The sequence below is a fragment of the Protopterus annectens genome, chromosome 3.part0 (assembly GCF_019279795.1).
Source record: "Protopterus annectens isolate FY-2018-M chromosome 3.part0, PAN1.0, whole genome shotgun sequence".
In the NCBI taxonomy this organism is placed as follows: Eukaryota; Metazoa; Chordata; order Ceratodontiformes; family Protopteridae; genus Protopterus; species Protopterus annectens.
The window spans coordinates 801,394,742-801,421,496 of NC_056731.1; the positions used below are offsets into that span (position 1 = coordinate 801,394,742).

Consider the following 26,755-nt stretch of genomic DNA (forward strand, 5'->3'; position numbering starts at 1 on the left):
AGGGGAGTGACGTTTGTGCTGAACCTATCTGCAAGTGGATTGGCTAAGTCAACAGGATCAGTGTAAGTGGCATCATTAAGAACTAATTCGGAACAAACCTGGGCTTTGCCATTAATTAGTTAATGGACATGCTCCACCTCAAATCCAAATCCATCAGAACTACACGCTCCAGTGACTTAAACCTCAGCATAGAAATAAACAGAACATGCTGGAGGGACAGATTCATATCCCAGAGGCTCCCCTCACTCTGGAACAAAATCCCAATCCATGTCAGACAGAGCCCCTCAATGACCCTCTTCAAGAAGAATCTTGACGTTTGGATGGGAGATCGTAAATTTACCCCTGGGATCTCTTCTGTCTCACTGCTAGACAGAGGCACGGTAAACTAACCTTAAATGGGCTATCTTCTGTGACCTACTATACAGAGGCACAGTCAACTAATCTAAGAAGGGTGGCGAAAGCCAAACACACTCTGGCTAGGCTTGTAAATGCCCTAGGGCAGATAGCCTAGTATCAACCTATGAGGTTCCTGACATAACTAAAAAAGGCTTTGTGGTTACCCTTTGTTTAGGAGGCTAGTTTCAATTCACAACTGACTTTGGAGGTTTTCACTAGTGATCTAATTTGCTTGTTGTGGCTAAGGATGGAGTTTTTCCAATTGGGAATTTGTGCCTTTTTACCCCTGGATAACAGTTTCTTCCTTTTGTTGTAAAGCCTGTTGATACATGTCCACTAGCTAGGTTTGAGTTTCCTTGAGGAGCAGATTTTAGTTCTGTTGGGTATGACTTGAGTCCATGCAGTTGTACAGGTGCTTGTATACTGCACTGGTGTACTGTTCAGCATAGTTGTCTGCATCCTCTGAGGGGGAAGGTGGTGTGAAGCTACTAATACCCTCCCTTAGGTGGTTGTAGTCAGCTTTTGAGAAGTTTTTTACCCTTGTTACAGTTGGGGGTTTGGATGGAACAGAAACTTCGAATGAGACAGACCGATGGTCTGATCTCACCAGGGAAGAACTTACTTTGGGGGTAAGCAGCAGTTGCCCATGTTGCTGAAAACCAAGTCTAGAATGCTATCTCCCATGTGGGGGATGCTATCTCCCATGTGGGGGATGCTATCTCCCATGTGGGGGATGAGTCAACCTGGTCTAGTGCATTAGAATTAATGAAGTTAAGGAATTGTTGGTTGAGTGCATTAGAGTAGAAATAGTTCACCCAGTCTATGGTGGGGCAGTTGAAGTCACCAAGGATCAGGGTGTTGGGGAGTACCTTGAAGGAGTCAAGTAGGTCCAGGTAAGAAGAGTGGGTATCCTGCATCATAGAGTGGGGTCTATAGGTGGCTATAACTTGGATGGGTGTCTTGCCAATTATCAGTTGCACCTGGAGTAGTTCTAGTGCATTGTGCTGTCAAACCAGTCTGGAGGTGTGCTTGTCTTTAATAAAAATAGAGACTCCACCAACCTTAGTCTTCTCGACCTCATTTTGTGGTCGGAATTTGTGGAATGAGGTATAGCCTGGTAAGGGAGGGGTGCTCTCTGCAGCCTTGAACCAAGTTTCTGTGACTGCACAGATGTCAGTCAGCATCTTCTAGTGCTAAGAGAGCCTCCAGTGAGTGCATTTTCAGGTTAAGGCTCCTAAGTGTTCAGCAGCATGACCTTCAATTTGCTTTTTGACAGATCTTTTATGTTAAAAGATTTGTCCTTAGGACATTGCCTAAAGAAGGCACAATGGGGGAAGGCAAGAGCCTTGCCCAGAATCCTGAATCCCAGCGGTGGGAAGTGGAGGCCATCTCTGGCACAGCATAGAGGCCTGTCGACCGTGTCATCCCAGGCAGACATACTGGATCCCCTTGGAATGACACCAGAAACTAAGCCAATTGTTGAAGTCAATTATTTCATCTTACTTAATGGGTTGCGGAAGATTCACAGTTCCCCTTTCAAATAAGAAACTTTCTACTTCATGAAATATTTTATTTATGTTTATTTATTCACCGGAAAACTGGGTACACAGTTTGATCTAATGAACTGCTTTTAGCCACAAAGTCCAAACCAGTATTTACCTAGTCCTTGAAATCTACATTTTTGGGTGGTTTTCTTAAAACTGTAAGAGACTAAGAGCAAGTAACCTGTCTGTCTCAGACTTCTAACATGGCATCATGCAGATCTATTACAGCACTGTTACTTTTTCTGAACAGCATTTAAGTGTCAAAGTTGATGCACAGTTTAAATGAATCTGACACTAACTGTAATAATCACTAAAAATGTAATTTAATATTAGTTAGTTAATTTTAAATTTGTTGACCAGGACAGAGCACTGAACCACAGAGACTTGCTTCGGCCTGAGTGTAAAGTTCATTTTAGACTCAGGTGCAAGATACATCGCCCAGGAAGTAAACATGTAAAAGAAAAACATAAATAAATAAAATAACGGAGTGATTTAAACACACATTAAGTAACAGGGATACACTATGTTCATGTAATAAGGAATACATAAAAATAAAACGTAAATGAAATACATACTTGGTAACAAACGCACTATAGAATATGCACAATTGTTTTGTTCAACAGTGAAAAATAACTGAATGTTAAGTGAGTGCTCTACAGCAGTATTACATCAGGAAGGTCATAATTAAAACACTTGAGAAGAACTCTACTGTTACAGATACCTGTACATTAATGGGGTGGTTCCTAAGTATCAGTGAACGTCTTCCAAAAATCAACATAAAGGAATGTCCTAGCTGCATATGTAATCACCTACTGCAAATAACACCAAAAAAGTCTCAAACTAAGCAGAGAACAAAACTATATGACAATACTCAATGACAGCAGTCTTAGCATCATTAACACTTTTCTGTTCCACAGTTGTAAGATTTAAATGGAACTAAACAGGAAGGCAAATCAGAGCTTAGGGACATTGTTTATAACTAAACTAGTATGAAGTCAACAGATAAAGGACAGGGAAATTAGTACTCAGGTGATCTACAAACATAAAACAGGTAAGTAGATTATCTTCAAGACTCCTTCCAAAAACCTAAATGACCCACCACAATTATATACAAGTACAGAGCATGCCTCAAATCAGGTTCCACAACATAAAAAGTGAACTGAAGAGGAAGCCATAATCACACTGGAATCTGATAATCACAGACTGTGTTTTTCAAAGTCTGACTACTGCTGCTGCTACTATCAGAAGCACAAAAAACATAAAGCAATAAATAAATACATAAATAAAAGGGGGGGTATTCAGGATTAAGCAAAAGTCCAGTCTTTGCAGATCAGTGTCTAGTTCTATACTACAAACTTTATAACAGTGATTAAAAATGCACAGTTAACACTACATGAAATACAGCTGTGCAAGAACTTACCAGAGTAACAGATATTTGAGTAGGTAACTATTACAGTAGTCCTTACTGCTTGGACTTCTGCTGTATGAAGTCACAATGTTTGACCCAACTTCCAGAATTCAGCACCCTTCCCTCACCTGGCCAGGCAAACTTCTGCCCTCCAACAGATGTCAGGACACTCGAGTAAAAAAGCCAATTTCCACCTTTGCCATTTTAGGGAATTCCTGCCTAAGAAAACAGCAAGGTGTCTAACCTACCTGATTCCAACCAAGGTCTTAAGGATCATAGACAAGCAAGAACACTTGCTCTGTAACAAGAGACTCAGAAACAGGGTTTCACAAGTCTATCCAGACAGGAGCATGCCTGAGGTCCTGAGAAAGGAAAAGGCTGAAGGGGTTATATACATAGGGATTAGGTGCCCCAGGCCAGCTCAGGATGTACAAAAACAGTAAGAGGAGAAGGTGAGAGGGAACCATTTTAAAAACAGTGAGCTATTTGAACACTTACTATCATGCTAGGTTTTTACACAATTGTAGTATGTTCACTTAGCAGGACTGATGCTTACTACTGGGACAATCTGCAGAGCTTAGGAGGCTAAGGAAGAGGACATATAAATAGGCTGGGTTGCAACAAGCTCTGCTAAACAATTGTAGCAAACCCAGCCCTTGCCATGGACGTAATATCTAGTCTGTAATGCTTGGAGAAAGTGTGGAATGTTGACCAGGCAGCTGCCTGAAGTACAGCCAGTGCACTGACTTCCCTCAGAAAGGTCAAAGTGACTGCAGTACTCCAAATGTTATGTGCTTTTGCCATCTTTCCAACATTTTTTCCAATGAAAAGAGTAACAAAACAATATGTAATGGGCCAGCCACTTGTAAACATTCTGTTTGAAAACTGGTTTTCCCTCTTTCCTACTAAAAATAGCACAAACAGGTGATCTAGGTTCTGATGTCCTTGGTTTTATCTAGGTAATACCTTAGATGTCCACATACGTCTAAGGAATGACATTATCCCACCCCCCTTGTTTTGGGTGTCAGGAAAGAAACCAGACAACTGAAGAGTTTGAGAGAACACTCAGTCAGTACAAATACTGGTCTGGTTCACACTGACTAAAAAGATCTCAGCATACATGAGGCTCCATATTTCTGAAATTCTCCTAGCCGAAGCGATGGCTAGTAACAAAGCAGTTTTCCAGGTTAGATATTTGATAGGGGCTTAGACAGCAAGACCAACAGGGTGCTGTCTCAGCATTCCCTGTACCTAATTTAAGTCCAATAAACGAGTAACAGCCTTTGAGTGGTTTCAGGCAAGACTCCTTGGATTTTCAGCAGCACACAAGCTGAAACGACAATGGAGATGTATCTTTATAAAGGCATACGCCAGGTCTAAATTGAACATCACATTTAAGTACTGCAGAATCACAGACGCTGGTGCTGTGCTAGGGATCCATTCTTTTATGTGGCACAAGAGGGAAATTCTTACACTTGCAGTGTCTTTAGTGGGGTGTATCATGGTCCCCTTGGCTGCAGTAAAGAAGTCCATTTGCAAAGACAGTGTGTAAAGTTTCACCCTGGAAATCTGAATAAGAAAGAAGAATCAATGATGTCTGGGCCCAAAGGATGTTATTAACAGCATCCTTATTCCCTCCTCCCTTACTTTCTCGATCATCCTGGGAAAAGGGGGGATCGGAGGGAATGCGTACAGAATTAGCTGTGACCATCTGAAACAAAAGCATACATTGCCCAAGCTTCTTTGTGTGCTACTCTGGAGCAGATCTTCCTTAGTAGTTTGTTGCTCAGAGAGGAGACCAAACATCTGAATAACATGAAGGCAAACACCTTTGTGGAATTTCTATTTAACAGGGATCTGAAGCTAATCTGCCTAGTAAGGCAACCACAAAATTCATCTGGAATAGGATGCATATGGCCCTTAGTGTCTTTGGGAACCAAGGTGCTATCTCTCAGACAGGCAGCCTGTTGAACTAGTAAGAATGAGTCCCCAGTTTGTTTGTTAATGTACCACACTACAGTTTGGTTGTCTGCTGTTACCTGCAAAACCCTTCTTTCCCAAAAGGGCAGGAATGTTCTGAGTGCCTGAATCAGAGCCTTTATTTTCTTTACATTTATATACTCCTCCCTTTGAGGAGAATTCCAAACTCCTTGAACTTCTAAACTTCACGAGAGAGCCCCAAGACACATCTGAAGCATGTGTGTTTACACAGTCTGACTTATGATGACCCTGTTTAAAGTGCACCACTTTGTCCTGTCAGGCCTAGGTGGGCCACCATTCTGGTCACTTAGAAATACAGGGTAATGGGGGATCACCTCCTCTATGGACTGTGAATGTTGGTTCTAGATGCTTTTTAAGTACTAAGAGTACATCCTTGATTGGGAGGAGCAGGGAATGTACCCTACTGCCCACATGAACTCCCTGGTTGCAACCAGTATCTTTTATATGATGATATTTCATTCCCTGCAATTCCCAATATTACTGTACCCTTTAGTCCTAGCTACATTGTCCCTTGATATCTAATGTCTCTCCTACCATCACTCTGCCTTCATCCATTTATCCCATATGTAAGACTCACCTACTTTTATAACTACATTCCTACGTTTCTCTTTCAACACTGATGTACACAGATTCATTTACTTACTAGTGCATGAATGCATACAAACATTAAAACACAAATCTGTACATGCTTCTAATTATACTTAAATTAACATCTTTACTTAAGTGTGTTTTTTTCAGCTTTGTTATACTTTTAATATTTTACCTAAAAGCACTCTATTGACTTCTAAAAGTCCTAATGTTATTAATGCTGGCTTCATTGTCCCATTCCGCACACACGCGCGTGCGCACAAGTCCCCTCGGTTATTGGGCCTTGCCTAGTAGGGCTAACCAGGTCAACAAAATCTAAATAACAAAAATAAGCAAATAACTCTGCTTAAAATATTGGGACAGAGATTTCACCTTGTCTAGAAGGAAGTAGGCCTCTGGTTGTTGGAACCCAGTGTGATGATGTGAGGTACTGCCAGCTATGCCAGGGGAAGTAGGACAGTAGATGTGTAATACATGCCAGCATAGCTAGCTGAAGTTTGGTAAAGAATTATATGTCATCTGTATATCACACTGACTTGTATGTACAAGTGCTTGTGTTGAAAATTTATTTGTAAAGCTGCTTGTGTTAAAAATGTACCAACAGTGGGTCCTCCTGGACAGAAAAGAAATACACCTGTATGTCAGACAGTATTGTAACTGTTGAAATGAATATATTGTAACAGAGGATACTGGAAGACAAGAGGTTAATCGCAGTCCAGCTAACTTTGAAAAATAGTCTGAAATTAAATTACCTGGTCTTGGCCATAAAGATTATATCTTACAGTTCTGATTGCAGCCAGAGACAAAATGTCTGTGAAAACCAGGACTAGGAATCCTACTCCATTCTCCTTAGGGGTGAACCAATTGCTACCCTGGAAAGGTGGAAGTTTTTGAAATGGTTTTATAGCGTCCAGATGCTATAACACATCTTAGCAAAGCTCTATATGCGTGTATGATGACACATATGTGCTAGATCCTGGTTCAGTTTCTAGTAAAGGGGCTAGTGTGGGAACTAGAGTCAGATGACCAGACGTATGTGACATCACTCTGTAATCCAGCAATGAAATTATGCTTTAATACTAGATGATACAGAAGTCTCACGGCAGTCTGTTTGTGAAACCTGTCAAAGAAGGACCACTCATCCACTTCACCTTAACTTGCTCTAGTATGTGAAGTAAGGGACAGTAATATTTTTAGATCAGTCAGGAAAATATAGTGAGATTAGTTAAGTATTGTTTTTCTGTATCTGTGTGAATCTCTCCATTGGTGTTATTTTTAATATTTCTTGTGACTGTAACTATGGTGTTTATTGTAAATAAATATTCAGTATTTTCATGTTATTTGATTATTTTTTATTAAATATATTTAAACTTTTAATCATGGCTGGTCTTTTAAAGAATATTTAACCTTTGAGAGTATTTATATTTATTTGGTGACACTGTGGCTGCTTCTGAAAGCCTTGCTGTTTGGTCAGTATAAATGGGTCCCCTTTTAAGAGCCTTAAAGTAGCTGGCTGGTGGCAGTACCTACCTTACAATCTTGAGCAGAGGGGGCATAGCTGGTAAATCTGCGGCATCCTTTCCCATGTGTGTGTGTGTGTGTGTGTGTGTGTGTGTGTGTGTGTGTGTGTGTGTGTCAGCTACTTGGAGCTGGGACACAGAGCACTGGTTTCACAGAGAGGGTGGTGGAAGACTTGGCTTGGAACACTTGGCTGACTCAACTCTAGTCTTATTTGGGGTCTGGAGAGAGAGAGAGGCAGAGAGAGAGAGAAACACAGCCCCAGGACTGAGTGTTTTCCTTGTGTGCTCTTAAGGGAAATTGTGCATGGTGCAGAGAGAGCTGCATCTGAAAATACTGTGTGTATCTATCTTTGTTCCAAGTGAATGCCCCTCACTGGTGTCAGTGGTGAGGACCAAGGCTCCTTGATTACTGGTCTAGAAGAGGGATGTCACACCTAGTAAGAAACCCAACAGCACCATTCATCTAGAAAGGGTGAGACTTGACCAGTGATGTTAAAGGAAAATCCCAGGTTTCATAATGGTCCATGGTGAAATGCACAGTCCTCTCCACCTCCTCCTGGGAGAGAGCCTGAATGAGGCAGATGCCCAAGTCCTGGGTAAATGTGAATGACTATTGTTCTACAATAAGCAGTTACTGGAGCCAGGCATTTAGCAAAAACCCAGAGGACAGTAGCCAATACAAAGGGAAAGGGAGTTAACTAATAATGAGAGCACCCAGCCAGTAATTTAAGGCAGCACTTGTGGTCCTAGTGAATGAGGACATGAAGGTAGGTATCCTTAAGGCTTAGGGTCTAAGGTAATCATCAGGGCTTGAAAGAACAGGAATAGTAAAAAAAGAAACTTGCAATTTCAGCATTTTTTAAGTTGGAACCTTCAGGTGGTCAAGCCTTGGCAGATCCAGGATGGGACTTCCACTGACCCACCTTTTTGGGAACTACAAAGAAACTTCAGGTGTAAGAAGCCATAGCTGTATGAACTCCTACATAAATGAGGGAACCAGAAGCACTGCACTTGGTCTTTGCAGTATGGGTGAAATACCTGCAATATTTGGTTTTCTTAGGAACTACAGCTTATAAACCTGAAAGAGAATCTATAGTACCACTTGTTCTTTGTAATGCTCCCTCAATTTCTTAAACATTAGGATAGCCATCCTGTTGCCTTTGAGGTGGGTGGGATGCAAAGGGGACAAAGCCGATAAGGGAGTGGGGGAAGACAATAGTCATGGATGCCCTGTGGGGGAAGGCAATAGTCATGGATGTCCCATGGGAAGTATAGAGCCTTTCAGTTTCTCATTTTCTCCTTCTGGTCTCCCTGTCATTTTTTTCTGATATTGGTCCTTCCTGCCCATCAACCTGCTTTTATTTTTCCATGCCTGGGATAACAGGTGTCCGAATTTGCTGAATAATACTTTTCATACCTAGGCATTGGGGAGTAAAAAAAAGCTGTTTCATTGACTGCATAGTTTTCACCCTTTCCTCCCATTTTTCAATACCTCGTTAGTGAGGTCACGAAGTGCAGATCTTTGTCCAAGGATGCATTAAGGAGCTGTACTTTAACATTCTTTGTCAGGAGTTATAATCCCCAGCCAGGTATGCAAGCCTAATCAAAGATTTTGTACAGCACCACAGCTGCACTTGGAGCGGTGCTTAACCACTTGACTGAGAAACTCTGAACGTTGACTTGCACTTGGATGCAGATTCTGCAGAACATGCAGGAACTTTTGAGCCAAGAAGCTCCATTCCTGGGAAATAATCTTAGTAGTACCTAGTAATTTTGCCCTCAAATTTACATCAGACACCTCCCCAGTCATTTATTTCATCTGGGTTAGGATAGCAATGTTAATCTTGGTTCTATGTGTCTGACAATTGATGGCCCTACAGACATGGCAGCCAAATACACTTCCTTCCTTCCCAGACTTGTCTAGCACTCTGCGTTCCTTAACAATGAGAAGAGCATTAGGAGCAGGCAATATTTCTGACTCCTGCTTCCACATACATTGTTCAGATCAACATCACAAAATCTTGGCAAAGGAACTTGTGGGACTCCTAGACTCTATAAAAACCTATCAGGCTTTTTAGAGGCATAGGGCTGGGTGTCCAGTTCCTTACTTATAGCCAAAAAGGCATTCTTCAGAGCTCCCAAGACTGCAAAAATTGACACACATTTAGGGGTGGCAAGGCCCAACCAATCAAAACCCAGCCACCTGGCACAGTGGGATAAAGTTCTGACAGCACCCCAGACAACATGTTTGACTACTGTAACAAATACCGGTGGGACCAACTGGGAGAAGAACTAGATTAAGCAAACAAAGCTGGCTGCCCTTATCATGGCAGGAATGGAGGCAGCTTGGCTTGTTGCACTAGCAACTGCAGCAGCATTAAACGTCAAATGGACCTCGTGTTACAAGTGGTGTGCCTCTTAAACAGGAGATAGCATATGCACCTTTAGAAGCAGCTATAGTAGAGCTTGCAAGACTGCTGCAGGGATGAAGATAAGACAGGACAGTCTGCAGGATCTGTAGACTGGCCCTCTCTCAAAAACCAAACCACTGCCTGCAACAGGGAATTAACTGTCTAGAATGTTCTCTTCCTAATGGACAGACAGATGGGTCAAGCTGTGTGCAGGAAAAGAGAGACAGCTGACCTATCTTGTGGACAGTGGAAACAAACAAAAAAACCCCAGTCAATCAAAATGCCTTTTCTGCATATCTGATAATGTTCTGGCTTTCAAGTAACGCTTCATTCTATAAAAAGTGTCTTCAAATGAGAATTCGTCTGTGGGTAAAATAAGAGGGCATGATGGCACCAGTGTGTTACATCAAATGAGGGAAGACGTCTAAAAGGAGTAGTGATGGCTTCCTTTGTCTTCCAGAACCTTTCTGCCAAAAAAATGCATTCCTGGGGAACAGCAACTCCAGAGCACTGGGAGAGGGTGTCCTTTGTTTAAGTTTTTGTGGCCCCTTATGTGATGTTGCTGAACTGGAAGCCTGTGATTTGAGACTAGATTCCCATAACTCCACTTCTCATCTTCCATAACTAAAATGGTGGGTTGACTGACCCTCCTTTCTAAAACAACGCAGTGTGCACTGGCATCTGAGGTGGGACCTCCAAACAAAGGTCCTCAGCTTGGTAGGACTTGGATACGCTTTGAAGAACTCCACAGGGGCTTTATCTCTTGTACTCAATACATATGGGCCAGGGGCTGCAAAACTGGGATCTGTCTCCTCACATCAACCTGTGATGTCAAACACCACTGCCACATTACCGGAGACCATTACTGCCTTCTTCTTAGTTTTCTTGGGTGTGTATGTGTGGCGGCAGGGGAAAGGATCCAAATTGGTGTACAAGCTTGAAAACTGCATGGCAAGACTAGTTAAGGACTCAAGTATCTTCTAACCTAAACTTATTTTCAGGGAACATTCCCTTCTACACATAATTTTTTGATCTGGACCTAAACAAAACAAAAAAACAAAACAAAGACTGTGGAAGTAAGCATGACAACTCTACACAATCAATAATTCCTATTAAATCACCCAATTCCAACAACAATTCAGCAAACAATACATCAGTAACAAGAAGAAAATTTTTCCCAAAGGGGCACTTAACTGACTGAGATCTGAAGCAGCAAAGGCTGCAGAAACACGATACCCAAGTGCAAACAGTGGCAAGAAAGATGTAAAATGTCATAAGTGAGTACTAATTTTTTTTTCCAGAGTTTTTCCTGAAATCACTAATAGGTAGATGTCCAAATGGCCAATATGAGGAAGGGTACTGAGCTCTGAAAGTCAGACTGGGCATTGGGCCTTCCAGCAGTTAAGACTGCTGTAATATTAAGCTACCTGAAAAGCATCTGTATAATCTCTTAATTTTTTTTTTAAAAGCAAGACTGATGAGTACAAAGACTAAAATAAACCTGGTACTTCTGTGTGCTCAGTATTTCAATTCTCAGCAAAATAGGAAACAGGACAGGTCAGCTCTCAGTAAAGAATGCTACTTATCTGTAAAAGAAAAAAAAAAAAAACGCAACACATGCTGTTCTAAAAGTTGAAATAGTTTGCAAATATCCTTTTCTATACCCAAATGGGCTGCCTCAAGCTAACAGCTGCTACTTATTAAACTAGATGAAACTTACATCTTCATGTATCTATGTACATCAGAAGGAAGAGAGGAGCCATCAAATCTGAAGTTATCTGCCATAACATTCAGTGACAACCTTGATCTCCAGTGAGAAACAGGTTCACCTGGGACATTAGGTTCTGCCTTGTGTGGTTCTGTCTGTGTGGGAGAGAGAGAAAAAAAAGACTTTCGTGAAACACCAGTATTACTGAAATTCTGCAAAACAGAACTTCAAGACAATAACTAACTACTTGTAATTTCTTAAAATTGTGAAGCTCAGGGAGAATAACCACTGTCTCTAAAATGTACTAATACTTCTGATTTTTCTACCATTCCATGGCAAAGCTGTTCTTGTTTCAACCAAAGTTATCATCCAGTTCCAATGGTATTTTGACCTACAGCCATAGCATACATCTTGCAGAAAACACCACTATCAATTTCCCAACTCCTTTCTACACACCACAAATCACACTGGGACAACAGCCAACACTAAAGGAAAGCAACGCTTAGCAAAAGCATATCAGCATGACATCTGATGTAATATTTTTTCACTTCAAGCTCTTACTAAATACACCGTCAGTCACAGTCTCCTAGTAATTTTCTGAAAATAGCATATTACTAGACATCTCACAATTATTGCAACCCACATCAATAATAAACCATTTAACGTTTTTCAAATTCTGTTGAAACAGCAATGAAAGCAGTATTTACCTCAGTAGTTGTTTCTCCTGTGATGAGGTTGATTTCTTCAGGTCGTGGTAACGTATAAGTAGTCAGTTGGCTAACAGCATGCACTTGCCTGCTATCATGCCACAGAGGAAGGTCAGCATGGTGTAGAAATATATAGGCATAAAGTGTACCATTGCTTCGTGTTTTCTTTGGTATGGAAACATTCACTATCCTAGAAAATAAGACATATGTCAACAGAATAAAATTTTCCACTTAATTTTTCTGATATGTACTGTGTTGCAAGTTGCCTGTTCAGATATGTTTTGCTACCCTACTCACACCCCACTATGCCAGAAGATATCCCCTCAATTTTTTTAAGGCTGTTACAGCCTGCCTAACACCACAAGCAAGAAGGGTTGGGCATGCTCACCATACAGAAAACATACTTATTACATCTGGTTGACCAGGTCAGTACTAACGCCAAGTCAATGTACAAATACCAATGAAAAAAAACTTTCAAGATGGGGGGGGGGGTGTCTTAGCAGAGCACAGACATTCATGGGGAAACAGAAAAGCGGCACTCATATCAGTATAGTAGGACTCGCAAACATATACCTTAAGTTGTTCATCATAATACAATTTCAAACTATTTAAGCAGTTCGGTACATACTCATTGAATACCAAACACTTCTACAGACATTCCGGCAAAACATTTTCTAGTTTGTTCAATCAAAAAAATGTCATATCAGCATGATTTTATTTTTCAGCAAAGGTTTATGACATGACTATGAATTTGGATTTCCTGTTTCCCTTCTCCATTGATTTATGATTACAGCACCACGAAAAAATGCTTTGTTGTGTTACTGTACATTCAGTAACATTCATTCATTCATGACTTCAGTCACCAATAACCCATTTAATCCAGTTCAGTTTCATGCAAACTCGAAACACATTTATGATCTCTTCTCATTTTAGCTATAAAAACCGTCTAGAAAGTACAGTTGTATACACTTACCATAAATGTAGACGTTCGAGTGTATTCACTGTTGCAGTTATCACACTTGGGTTATCTGATGCAGTAGCCCTCAGTCGGCCTGATTAACGAAGTCTTGGATCATGCGTCGGTTGCTGTCCCTTCTTCCATGACGTCAGATCGACAGGGGTATATAACATGCAGCCGACGCCATTACAGCAGTTTTTCTTGCCCCATATGTCAGGTGCCCACCTAAGGGGAAGCAATTAAATCTATAAATATACAAGGTTACACCTCAAAAAAAAAAGCAAATACACCAAAAAGCTTTTGAGCATAGTAGAGTAGAGTAGAGGTGTAGCCAAAAGAAGTTAGGGGGCTGGAGGGAGGGTAATTAGGACTGCAACAGTGAATACACTTGAACATCTACATTTATGGTAAGTGTACACAACTGTACTATGTTCTTCGTGTATCACTGTTGCAGTCATCACATTTGGGTAGATTCCCAAACCTAAGTATGGGAGGAGGAATTTAGATAGCATTAGGACCAGCTATAAGGCCCTGCAATACTGCAGTGGCAAAGCCAGCTCTGGATTTAGAGAAAATTGGCAGATGGTAATGCTTGGTGAAATGTACTGAGCTCCAGGTAGCAGCTTCTAGGATGTCCCTGGTAGGGACACCTCTGAGAAAGGCTGTAGAGATAGATGCAGTCCTGGTGGAGTGAGGTCTGATCCCCTGTGGGATAGGATTTCCAAGGTACTTATAGCAGAAATGAATGCAGTGGCCTACCCATTTAGAAATGGTTTGCTTTGAAATAGCCTTCCCCTCTGCCCCTGCAGCAAATGCCACCACCAGTTGTTCATATTTCCTTTGAGATTTAGTCATGTCCAAGCAGAATCTAAGTTGCCTGTGCACATCTAAGGAATGTAGCATCCATTCCCCTTTGTTCTGTGGATTGGGAAAGAAGGTTGGCAAATGAATGATTAAGAGTCACACTGGATACCACCTTAGGCATGAAGGATGGATTGGGTTCTGAGGGACACCCTGTCCGTATGAAAGATGATGAAAGGCTCCACTGCCATAAGGGCCTGTAATTCAGATACCCTTCTAGCTGAAGTGATTGCTAAAAGTAAAGCAGTTTTCCAAGAAAGAAATTTTAAGTCTGCAGTAGCAGCTGGCTCGAAAGGAGGTAGAGCGAGTTTCTCCAAAACAAAATTAAGGTTCCAGGCTGGAGTTGGAGCTCTCCTGGGTGGTCTCAAATTTTTGGCCCCTCTGAGGTACTGCTTGAGCAGTGGATGAGAGAAGAGGGGAGGCTCTGTGTTATAAGGAGCTGAAATTGCTGAGGCGTGGATTTTAATGGAGGAAAAAGACAGGCCCTTGTGAAGCATCTCAGTTAAGTATTGTAACATCTGAGGTAAATTGGGCGCTGCTGTGCTCATCCCCTGAGATTGGTTCCAAGCACAGAATCTTTTCCATTTTTCAGCGTAAGATTTTCTAGTACTAGGCCTCCTTGCCTCTAAAATGATAGCCATCACAGGTTTACTGAGGGATGGTAAAGGAGAAATTATGTGAGAAACCATGGTGTTACCACATAAGTGGTAATCCATTAAGTACGGAAGAAGTAATTAGGGACCTGGGGACCCAAGTTGATAGCAATCTCTCGTTTGACAACCAGGTGGCCAAAGTGGTTAGAAAAACATTTTATATAGCCCACCTAATCATGAAGGGATTCACATATAGATCAGGGGAGGTCATCGTGCCTCTTTACTCATCCCTCATTAGGCCCACAATTGAGTACAATGCCCCTTTTGGGATGTACCTTACCAGACACCTGCAGCAACTGGAAAGACCCCAAAAATACCTCACCAAGAGGATCAAAGGGCTCAAACAGATGCCATATGCTGCCCGGTTAAAGAAACTCCAGCTCTACTCAGTGGCATACCGCCTGCTCAGAGGCGATCTGTGCCTGTCGTATAAAGCCATGTCCAACCCAGAATTAATGGACATGCTGCACCTCAGAAAATCCAAATCCCATCGAGCTACGTGATCGAGAGACTTGAACCTCAGCACTGAAATAAATAGGACATGCTGGAGGGACAGATTCATAACCCAGAGGCTCCCTTCACTCTGGAATAAAATTCCAGTCCAGGTTAGGGAGAGTCCCTCATTGACTCTCTTCAAGAGGAATCTTGATGAGTGGATGGGGGATCGTAGGTTTACCCCGAGTATCACTTCTGTGTCACTGTTAGACAGAGGCACAGTATACTAACCTCGAAAAAGGGCATAGCAAAATTAATTTAAAATGGGTGGCGAAAGCCAAACACACTCTGGCTAGGCTTATAAATGCCCTAGGGCAGATAGCCTAGTATGAACCTATGTAATTAGCCAGGCTGCAAGGTTCAGTGTTAGAAGCTGAGGGTGCAGACTCTGGTTCTCCTGCTGAGACAGCAGGGAAGGAGTCTGAGGCAGGTGCCATTGGGATAACCGTGACACACTGAGCAGAAGGGGGTACACCAGTGTTGGCGTGGCCAGTTTGGAGCAATCAAAATCATCCTTGGTTTGTTCTGCTTGATTTTTAGTAGTACTTTGGAGAGCAGAGGCAGAGAGGGGAAGGCATAGACTGATAGGTTTTCCCAGCTGAAGGACAGAGCATCCACTTTCCAAGCTTGTTTGTGGGGAGTCCTTGTGCAAAATTTGTCCAATTGGTAGTTCTGGGAAGAGGCAAACAGGTCTATATCCGGGCTCCCCCATTCGCTTGTCAACATGTTGAAAATCCTTGGTTCCAGTTTCCACTCGTGTGGGTCCATGAGGTTTCTGCTTAGTCCGTCTGCCAGTGTATTTAACTTTCCTGGCAGGAACTGAGCTTGTAGGTGCACTTGGTAGCTAAAAGCTGTGTTCCACAATGCCATGGCTAGTCTGAGGAAGGGGTATGAATGTGTACCCCCCCCTGCTTGTTTATGTAACACATAACCATGGTGTTATCAGTCTTTACCATTAATTGTCCTGGAAGAATGTAGTCCTTGAAGGCTGTTAAGAGCATTCTGTACAGCTAACATTTCTTTTTGAATGATATGCAGGTGCATTTGACTTGGGTTCCATTTGACCTGAATGCACTTCCCTGCCAGGTGAGCCCCCCATGCATAGTCTGATGCATCTGTTGTTAGGATTTGGGCGGCAGGGGGTGGTGTGAAAGGTAGTCCTTTGTTTTGGTGGCAGGCATCTTCCCATCAAAGGAACTCTAGACGTAAGCAAGGTATGACAGGAATCATTGTTTCGAGGCTGTGAGAATGTTGATTCCATAGGCTTTTTAGATACCACTGTAGTTTCCTCATATGCAGTCTTGCATATAGAATTAGAAGAATGCAGGAGGCCATGAACCCCAAGGCTTGCAGTATTTGTCTTGCAGACAGCAAGGTTTTTGTGGCCACTTGTTTGAAGTAGGTTGTCAAATGAGTTTGTTTTTGTGGCGTGAGGTAAGCCATCTGGGAAGTTGTATTCAAGCTTGCTTCCAGGAATGTAATTTATTGACAGGGTGCCTGTTGTGATTTCTTTTTGTTTATGGTGTACCCCAGACAAGTTAGAACCCTTTTTACAAATGCCAGATTCAAAAGTATGCCCTGGCTTTCTGCCCGAATTAGACAATCGTCCAGATATGGGTATATTTGAATGCGTCTTTGCCTGCAAAATGCAATCACTGGAGCTAGGCACTTTGTGAATACCCTGGGTGCAGTAGATAAGCCAAAGGGCAGTACAGAGAACTGATAGTGCATGTAGCCTGCTTTGAAACGCAGGTATTTTCTGCAAGATTCCCTGATTGGGATGTGCAGGTATGCTTCTTTTACATCTAGTGTTGCCAACCAGGTGTCTTTGCCTAGCATAGGAAGTAATTGGTGAAGAGTCAGCATCTTGAATTTTGGAATCTCCAGAAAGGTGTTTAGAGTAGACAGGTCCAGGATAAGACGCCATGAATTGTCTTTTCTGGATACCAGGAAAAGTCTCTAGTAGAAACCTTGTCCCTTTTCCTCTTCTGGTACCAGTTGAATAGCCCCCAGGCTTAAGAGAGAAAGTACTTGTTTTTGGGCTTCTGCCCACCGATTTGGGGGTAGGTCCGGCCACCAGATTGGTATTGGCAACTTGTGGAAGTGAAATCTGTATCCCTGGGACACTACATTTAAAACCCATTTGTCCTGGGTAATGAGTTCCCAATTCTTTGCATGAAGAGCAATCTTTCCCCCCAAAGGGGCGGTCAGTTGATAAGTGCTTGGAAACTTTAAAAGGCAGTCATTGAGACAGTTTATCATGGGGGGGGGGGTCTTATTATTCCCAGATTTGGAAGTGGAGGCCCCCCACTGCTTAGTTGTGTGTGTCCCCTGGGACTGAAACCTGGGGTTTTTGTTGTATCTGGGTTTGGCTTGAGAACACCTGGAAGGGGCTGTAAAAGACCAATTCTTAGAAGGCCAGTGTACTAAATTTAGGAGGCTGAACTTGTAAAAAAATCTTTAACAGTAGAACTTTTTCAGCCTTGTTGCCAAACAGGCGGTCCTGATTTAAAGGAGCATCCAACAATTTAGCTGTAACATGATCAAGCAAAGATTGCTCCTTAAGCCAAGCATGCCATCTAAGCACAGACCCAGTAACAGCAGCCCTGCAAGAGGCCTCTAAAGAATCAAAACAACATTGCAAAGTATGTTTTCCAACTTCTTCAGCAGAATGCATTAAATCTTGTAAGTCTTTATTTTCCACACAGTCAGGAATCATCATTTTCTGTTTAAGTAGTCCAATAACATATTGTTGAAAGTTTAACATATGAAATTGGCAGTTTAAAGCTCTAATTGCCAAGGTTGCTGAAGTATAAACCTTTTTACCCCATCTATCCAGTGCCCTGGAGTCTCTATCAGAAGGGGTAGGATTTTTAGCAGTAGAAGCCTTAATGCCCTTGGGCCCCTGTGAAATAGTCCCTGGATCTGCAATAGGATTTTTGAAAAGGAACTTATGGGACTCGGGGACCCTGTAGTATCTTGTCAGGTCTACTGGGAACAGGAGGCAGGGAATCGGGGGCCAAACTGGATTCAGAGAAAGCATCATCAACAATATCTAGTACCGGAGGAATAGCCAAAGGCCTATGCTGAGGTAGGAGAAAGAAATCCCTAAGCCTCATTTTTGAATCAGAACATTCCTGGCTTTCCCAGTGAAAATGCTCCCTCAGGGAATGTAAGGTTTCCCCAAAAGAAAAATCCTCAGGAGGGGAAGCAGAGGGAATACAGTCCTCTGCATCAGAATCCTCAAAAGTAGGCAAAGACAAATCCAGGTCATCAGAAGAGTCAGAAGAAACAGAATCCTGATCAGAAGATTCATAATCAAGCTCAGCCCTAGGCCTCTTGGGGGGTTGACTACTGCTGATGTTATTAGATCTTCAGCCATTTTTATAATTTTTTGTTTAGGCATAGAGGCCTGAGCATGTGGCCTTGGCGTCATTCTTTAGACATGGATCGAGATTTAGGCCTTAGTAATGAAGGAGGCGTCGATTTAATATGCAAGTTCATAGGCCTGAATACACCCTCAGAAACCGGTGCCTGCACAGTGGCTCCGGACCCATCCACGGGAGAGACATCCGCAGGTTTCATAGCTGAAGTATCTCACGGCATACCGGACTCCGAATGGGTCTCAGTAGAGGCCTGTGAATCAGAAGTAGCGGGTATCAGGGGCTGCGAAAGCGCCTCACTGAATAAGGGCGAACTGGTGACTGGCTTAGAAGTGTCGCCAGCAGTTTTGGACCTCGGCGGCCTGTCTTTATCTTTGCATTTTTTCGGAATTCCGGAAGTCAGATGGCTAACCGACGACATTTCTGGATAATTAAACCGAGAACAGAAATATTTAGAGGCAAAAGTATACCGACGACAGATAGTGCGCAAATTAAATAAAGCACAAAATCGACAACAAGGTACGTCGTGGTCAGGGCCTAGGCAAGGAATACAATACGAATGAAAATCTTTGAGGTATTTGCTTTCCACAACTAATGCAATTATGAACTTTTACTGACATCAGGAAGGAGCAAGAAAAAGTTTCCACAATGGGGTACTTGGCTTTTAGTTGAAGACTTCGGTTCTGAAACTCGAAAATGAAAATTTCAGGAATCTGCCGACCGGCACTTGCAAACTGCTTCTGCTTCGGGCACCGCAAGGCAAGAAAGACTGATGTAATGGCATCGGCTGCATGTTTTATACCCCTGTCGACCTGACGTCATGGAAGAAGGGACAGCAACTGACGCAGGACCCAAGACTTTGTTAATCAGGCCGACTGGGGCAACCTGCAAGCAGATTACACAAATTGTAATGACTGCAACAGTGAATCACGAAGAGCATCAGCCAAAGGTTTAGGAGATTCCATCTGCAGCAACCTATAGTATCTTGTATGAATCTCAGAGACCTAAGCACAATCCCATTTAAAGAACTCCATCATCCTGGAGATGGTCCCCCCCCCCCAAAAAAAAAACAAAAGTCTTCAAAGGGAGTATCAGGGACTGACAGATTCCTTTTCCTCTGATCCACAGTCCAAAGTAGAAGGAATTTGAGAAGAGTAAGCAAGGGATTCCCTCATCAGACTCCAACTCCTCCTCAGAGGAATCTTGCTCCCTGGGTCTTTTAAGGGGTGTAAACAAAGTACAGTTGTGTACACTTACCATAAATGTAGATGTTTGAGTGTATTCACTGTTGCAGTCATCACATTTGGGTTATCTACCTGCAGGTAGCCCTCAGCCAGCCTGAATACCAGAGTCTTGAGATTTCTTCATCGGATGCCATTGCTTCTTCCATGATGTCAGGTCATCAGGGGTATAACACATGCAGCAGACGCCATTACATCAGTTTTTATTGCCCCAGATGTCAGGTGCCCCAACAATAGGAAGCAATTATGTGGTGTGGAACACCCCCAGCAAAAAGCAAACACACACAGAATAAGATATGCCAAACCAAAAAGGATAGGTGAAAGCAAAGACAATCAGGGGGCTGGCGGGAGGGTAACCAGGACTGCAACAGAGAATACACTCGAACACCTGCATTTATGGCAAATGTACACAACTGTACTATGTTCTGCATGTTTCACTGTTGCAGTCATCACATTTGGGTTGATTCCCAATGCCAAGGAAGGGTGGAGGTAAATTAAATGCATTAGGACTGGCAATCAGGCCCTGTAAGACTGCTGTGGCAAATCCAACTCTAGATTTAGAAAATATAGGCAAAGTGGTAATGCTTAGTGAAAGTGTCTACAGAGCTCCAAGTTGCAGCTTCCAGGATGTCCCTGGTAGGGACTCCTCTGAGAAATGCAGCAGATGTAGAAGTAGCATTACTGGATTGTGTTCTTATCCCCTGCAGTGTAGGTTTTCCATGGTGCTTGTAGCAGAAATGGATGCAGTGTGCTATCCATTTAGATATGGTTTGCTTTGAAATGGCCTTCCCCTCTGCCCCTGCAGCAAATCTGACTAGCAGCTGGTCAGATTTTCTGAGAGGCTTAGTCCTGTCCAAATAGAATCTAAGCGGTCTGTGCAAGTCTAGAAAATGCAATATCCTTTCCCCTTTATTTTGAGGATTAGGGAAAAAAGTAAGCAAATGAATGGACTGTTTTAAAGCCACACTAGACACCACCTTGGGCATAAAAGATGGGTTAGTCCTGAGGGAAACCCTGTTCGCATGGAAGATAATGAAGGGTTCCACTGCCATAAGGGCCTGCAGTTCAAACACTCTCCTTGCTGAAGTGATGGCTAGAAGTAAAGCTGTTTTCCATGAGAGGTATTTCAACTCTGCTGTAGCAGCCGTCTCAAAGAGGGGAAGTGTAAGTTTTTCCAATAAAAAGTTAAGGTCCCAGGCTGAAGTGGGAACTCTCCTGGGGGGGGGGGGTCTTAAAATGTTAGCCCCTCTAAGGAACAGTTTTACCAGAGGATGAGAGAAGAGGGGTGTGGCTCAGTATTATAATGAGCTGAGATGGCAGAGGCATGAATCTTAACTGAAGAGAAGGATAGACCCTTGTGGAGTATTTCTGTTAAGTAATCTAGTATACGAGGTAAGTTGGGCACTGTGCCTATCCCTTCAGAATGGCTCCAGGAACAGTATCTTATCCATTTTTCTGAACAGGATTTTCTAGTACTAGGCCTCCTTGTCTCGAGAATGACATCCAGCACCTGCTTACTGGGGGGTTGCTAGAGGCGAGTTCAGGGGATTAGCCAGGCTGCAAGGTTCAGGATCTGAAGCTGAGGGTGCAGAATTTGGCCCCCATGCTGGGACAGCAGGGAAGGAGTCTGAGGCAAGTGCCATGGTTGTAACACTGTCAGACTGCGCAAAAGAGGATACCAGTGCTGGCATGGTCAGTCTGGTGCAATCAAGATTGTCCTTGGCTTGTCCTGTTTGATGTTTAGTAGAACCTTCGAGAGGAGAGGCGGAAGGGGAAAGGCACACACTAAGGCTTTCCCAGGAAAAGGACAGGGTATCCACCTTCCAAGCTTGGCTGTGAGGAGTCCTGGTGCAGTATTTGTTCAATTGATAGTTCTGAGGGGAAGCAAACAGGTCCACCTCTGGTGTCCCCTATCTCTTCCCCAAAAGCTTGAATATTTTGGGTTCCAGTTTCCATTCGTGTGGGTCCATGCGATTTCTGCTTAGGTCATCTGCCAATGAATTTAGTTTTCCTGGCAGGAATTGAGCTTGTAGGTGTACTTGGCTGCTCAAGGCTGCATTCCACAGAACCATGGCTAGTCTGCAGAGTGGGTAGGAATGTGTTCCCCCCTGCTTATGTATCACATAACTGTGGTATTGTCTGTCTTTACCAATAGTTGTCCTGGAAGAATAAGGCCTTTGAAGGCTGTCAGATCATTCTGTACAGCTAACATTTCTTTTTGATTGACATGCAGGTGCATCTGCTTTGGGTTCCATTTGCCCTGAATGCACTGCCCTGCCATATGAGCCCCCCATGCATAATCTGATGAATCTGTTAGAATTTGGTCGGCAGGGGTTAGAGTGAAAGAGAGTCCCTTGTTGTGGTTGCAGGCCTCTGCCCACCACAGGAACTCTGCCCTTAGATACGGAATTATAGGAATTACTGTTTCCAGGTCCTGAGAATGTTGACACCATAGACTTTTCAGATCCTACTGCAGTTTCCTCATAAGCAGTCTTGTATATGGAATTAACAGAATGCAAGAGGCCATGAACCCCAGGGCTTGTAGTATTTTCCTTGCAGACAGCTGGGTTTTTGTGGCCAAAAGGTTGAAGTAAGTTGTCAAATAAAATGGTTTCTCTGGATTGAGGAATGCCATCTGGGAAGTTGTGTTCAAGCTTGCTCCCAGGAATACAATCTGTTGGCAGGGTACTAGATGTGCTTTCTTTTCGTTGATGGTGTACCCCAGTGAAGTTAAAAGTCTTTACAAATGCCAGGTACTGTGGTAGCAAATCCTGGCTCTCCACCTGAATCAGGCAGTCATCCAAGTATGGGTAAATCTGAATACTTCTCTGCCTGCAAAAAGCAATGGCTGGAGCTAGGCACTTTGTGAACACCCTAGGCGCAGTAGATAAGCCAAAGGGAAGTGCAGAGAACTGATAGTGCATAGAGCCTGCCCTGAAGTGAAGGTATTTCCTGCAAGATTCCCTTATGGGGATGTGCAGGTAAGCTTCTTTTAAGTCCAGGGTTGCCAGCCAGGCATCCTTGGCTGGCACTGGAAGCAGCTGCTGGAAAGTTAGCATTTTGAATTTTGGAACCACCAGATAAGTGTTGAGGACAGATAAATCCAGGATAGGACGCCAGGAGTTTTCTTTTCTGGGAACTAGGAACAGTCTTGAATAAAAGCCTTGTCCCCTTTGTTCTGCCGGGAAAGGTTGAATAACCTTGATGCTGAGGAGAGAAAATACTTGCTTTTGGGCCTCCGCCTACTGGTTTGGGGGAAGGTCTGGCCATCCACTTAGGATTGGGAGTGAGTGGAAGTGGAATCTGTATCCTAGGAAGACAATGTTTAAATCCCATGTGCCTTGGGCAATGTATTCCCAGTTTTTTGCATGCAGGGCAAGTTTTCCTCCTAAAGGTGTAAGTACTTGAGCAAGGCTTGGGGGAGTTAAGGATAAGTCATTGTGAAAGTTTACCATAGGGTGTTGGCTTACTACTCCCTCTTTTGGACGTGGGCGCACCCCACTGCTTAGATCTGTGCATAACCTGAGGATGAAGTCTTAGGGGTCTGCTGCCCCTGGGTTTGGACTGAGAAGGCCTGGAAGGGACTGGAAAGGACCAGTTCTTTGAAGGCCAATGCCTACTGAATCTAGGTGGCTGTACTTGTAAGAAATATTTAACAGTTTGCATAGATTTAGCTTTCTCCTCCATCCTTTTGAGAACTTTTACTTTATTGCCAAAAAAGGCGGTCTTGGTTTAAGGGTGCATCCAGTCATTTTGCTTTGACATGAGCTGGCAAGTTTTGTTCCTTAAGCCAAGCATGCCTTCTAAGAATAGACCCAGTGACAGCAGCCCTACAAGATGCTTGTAAAGCATCAAAACCACACTGCAAAGTATGTGTACCAACCTGGTCAGCAGAACGCATTAACTCTTGTAAATCTTTCTGTTCTGCACAGTCAGAAATAAACATAATTTTCTGTTTAATTAGTCCCATAATATGCTGTTGATACTTTAACATATGAAAATGGCAATTAGCCCTAATGGCCAGAGTAACAAAGGTGTATACCTTCTTACCCCATCTATCCAAAGCTCTAGAATCCCTGTCAGAAGGGGTAGGATTCTTGGCAGAAGTAGCTTTAATGCCTTTAGGTCCTTGAGAAATGGTTTCTGGATCCGCAGTAGGATTTTTGAAAAGGAATTTGAGAGAGTCAGGTACTCTATAGTGCCTGTCAGGTTTCCTGGGACCTGGGGGCAAAGTATCCGGCGTAAGGCTGGATTCCAAGAAGACATCTACAATATCTAGAATGGGAGGGATAGCTAAAGGCCTGTGCAGAGGCAGGTTTAAAAATTCCCCGAGTCTCCTTTTGGACTAGGAGTAGTCCTGGCTTTCCCAGCGGGAATGCTCCCTAAGGGTATGCAGGGTTTCACCAAAACAAAAACCTTCCTGAGGGGAAGCAGAGAGAATGGAGTCCTCTACATCAGAATCCTCACAGGTAGATAAGGATATGTCCTGGTAGTCGGAAGGAACAGAGGTATCAGATTCCTGATCAGAAGACTCAGAAGGAAAATCTGTTCTAGGTCTCCGAGGGGGAAGGCTGGCTTCCCCTAATCAAGGTAATAAGGTCTTCAGCCATTCTAATCATTTGTTTCTGAGGCCCGTGGGCCTAAGAATGCGATTTGGTCGTCGGGTTCCTAGGCGTAGTGTGAACTTTAGGCCTGAGAAATTCAGTATTTTTGGCTTGAAACAAAGTCGTCCGTTTAATATGAAAATCAGTAGGCCTGAATACACCCTCAGAAGCCGGTGCCTGTACAGCGGCTCCGGACCCATCCAAGGTAGAGACATCTGCAGGTTCCATAGTCAAAGAAGCATCTCGCGATATACTGGACTCCGAATGGGTCTCAGTAGAGGCCTGCGAATCTGTAGAAGCGGGTATCAGGGGATGTGAAAGCACCTCACTGAGTACCGGCAGACTGGTGACTAGCTTTACAGTAGCGTCATTAGCTGTTTTGGACCGATGTGGTCCGTCTCTGTCTTTACCTTTACGTTTTTTTGGAAGATAGGTAGTCGGAAGGCTTACCGACACCATTTCGGAGTACGGAGATTGAGAGCGAAAGTATTTAGCTACAAAAATTGCCCAATAACGGTTAGAGCAAGAAAAAGGGATCCCCAATGGGGTACTTATCTTTTAGAAGACTTCAGGTCTGAAACTCAAAAATGAAAATTTCAGGAGTCAGCCAACCGGCATTTGCGAACTACTTCTGTTTTGGGTACCGCATGGCAAGAAAGATGGATGTAATGGTGTCGGGCTGCATGTTTTATACCCCTGATGACATGGAAGAAGCGACAGCATCCGATGCAGAAATCCCAAGACTCTGGTATTCAGGCCGGCTGAGGGCTACCTGCAGGCAGATAACCCAAATGTGATGACTGCAACAGTGAAACACGAAGAACATCCAAGGGGGAGCTATAACAGAAAAATCATGAGAAGGTTTCAATGCAATCAAAGCACTAAACAAACTCTGACTGAAGACCTGCCACTCATTTGTGGATCCTTAAGGGCAGGAGAAACATTTTTTTTGTTTTTTCTAGGGACGACTTCTTGGGCTAAAATTTGAGGAACAGCCCTAGGTCCCTTGGAAATGATCAACCGTGGTTCCCCTGAACATCTGAAACAGATGTCTGCACAAAGCCTCCTTGGACGTGCTTAAAGTCAGATCCCTGTTGGCCTCCAACCCAGTCGCTGCAAAGGAATCTGACAACAAAGCCAGGTGAATGCCCAGGCATTCACTCACCTTGGGAGAAACGTCCAGTGGAGGCTGAACAGTGAAAGACTCTGGTCTAGGCTTCTTGGCCTTCTTCCCTGATGACTGTCCCTCAAGGTGGAAGTTCCCTCCATCGTATCTTTCGCGAGAAGTTTAAGTCACTGAATCTCAAGATACAGCATCAAAGAATAAAGTCTACACTGCAGTTTTAGGAACAAAAGCCTGACAGATAGAACCAATGTATGGTCATGAGAGGCGCCACAGCAAAACAGATACTGTTTGTGGCAGTCTTTATGGGGAATCTGTCTCCCACACTAACATTTACCATTCTTGCTTGGCATGAAACCCCACAAGCAACAAAAAGAGAAGTAAAAAAGGAAACCCAGTGGGGCACTTATCTGCAACAGCTCTGTGAAATCAGCAACTGAATGTAGGCATTCAGACCAGCAATCAAGAGATGGCATTTGGACTGGCGGCAAAAAAGTTCTGAGTATGGTATATCCAAATGTCACCTTTATTTCCTATGCTACACAAGGAGGATACATGTGCCATACGGTGCACCTTAAAGCAACCTAAGGCTTTGGTACACTGGCCAGATGCCGGGCTGCCCTAGGTAGGGGATCCCTAATGTTATGAATACTGCAACAGTTAAACGGAAGTGCATCTGCAACTACAGCACATGCAATAATAAGATGCCAGTATCTGTGAATAATCAGCTAGAGTGATGCAGATTACCTTTATTGGCCAATATCATTTATTAGTTCCTGTGACCAACCCCAAAAGGAAATCAAATAACATTTCAAAGAAAGCCAAAATTGTATGAAAAGGGACTGCTAAGCAATGTCAAGACACACACACAAAAAACAAAAAAAAAAAAGGAAGGACTAATTAAATCATGCTTTATATGGAATATTCTAAAGCTCACATCTAAAAGAAAGAAATGCCTTTCTCTCATAACATACAAACTATCTCTTATAAATAATGCCCCCTAATCTCCCATATAACTAATCTCTGCTTAAAGTGCCACACTTTTATAAAATGACTGCTCTACAGCTGATAGAATATGAAGTGGGTGAGGATGCAACATAATAAATCACAGATGGGCGAGTTACAACTCATCATCTTTTTTCTCACTGCAAATC

At 43.1% G+C, this 26,755-nt stretch overlaps 1 protein-coding gene across 2 annotated transcripts in view; it reads right to left on the reverse strand.

The window, feature by feature from the left end:
* CLPTM1L (CLPTM1 like) overlaps nucleotides 1–26,755 on the reverse strand; it is a 657,087-nt gene that overhangs the window by 486,996 nt on the left and 143,336 nt on the right. For both annotated transcript variants that reach the window (XM_044065147.1, XM_044065148.1), the window contains exons 3-4: nucleotides 12,284–12,473; nucleotides 11,589–11,731 (exon numbers count right to left, since the gene is read on the reverse strand). In XM_044065147.1, the coding sequence (XP_043921082.1) occupies nucleotides 11,589–11,731; nucleotides 12,284–12,473 (333 nt within the window). The remainder of the gene's footprint in view (nucleotides 1–11,588; nucleotides 11,732–12,283; nucleotides 12,474–26,755) is intronic.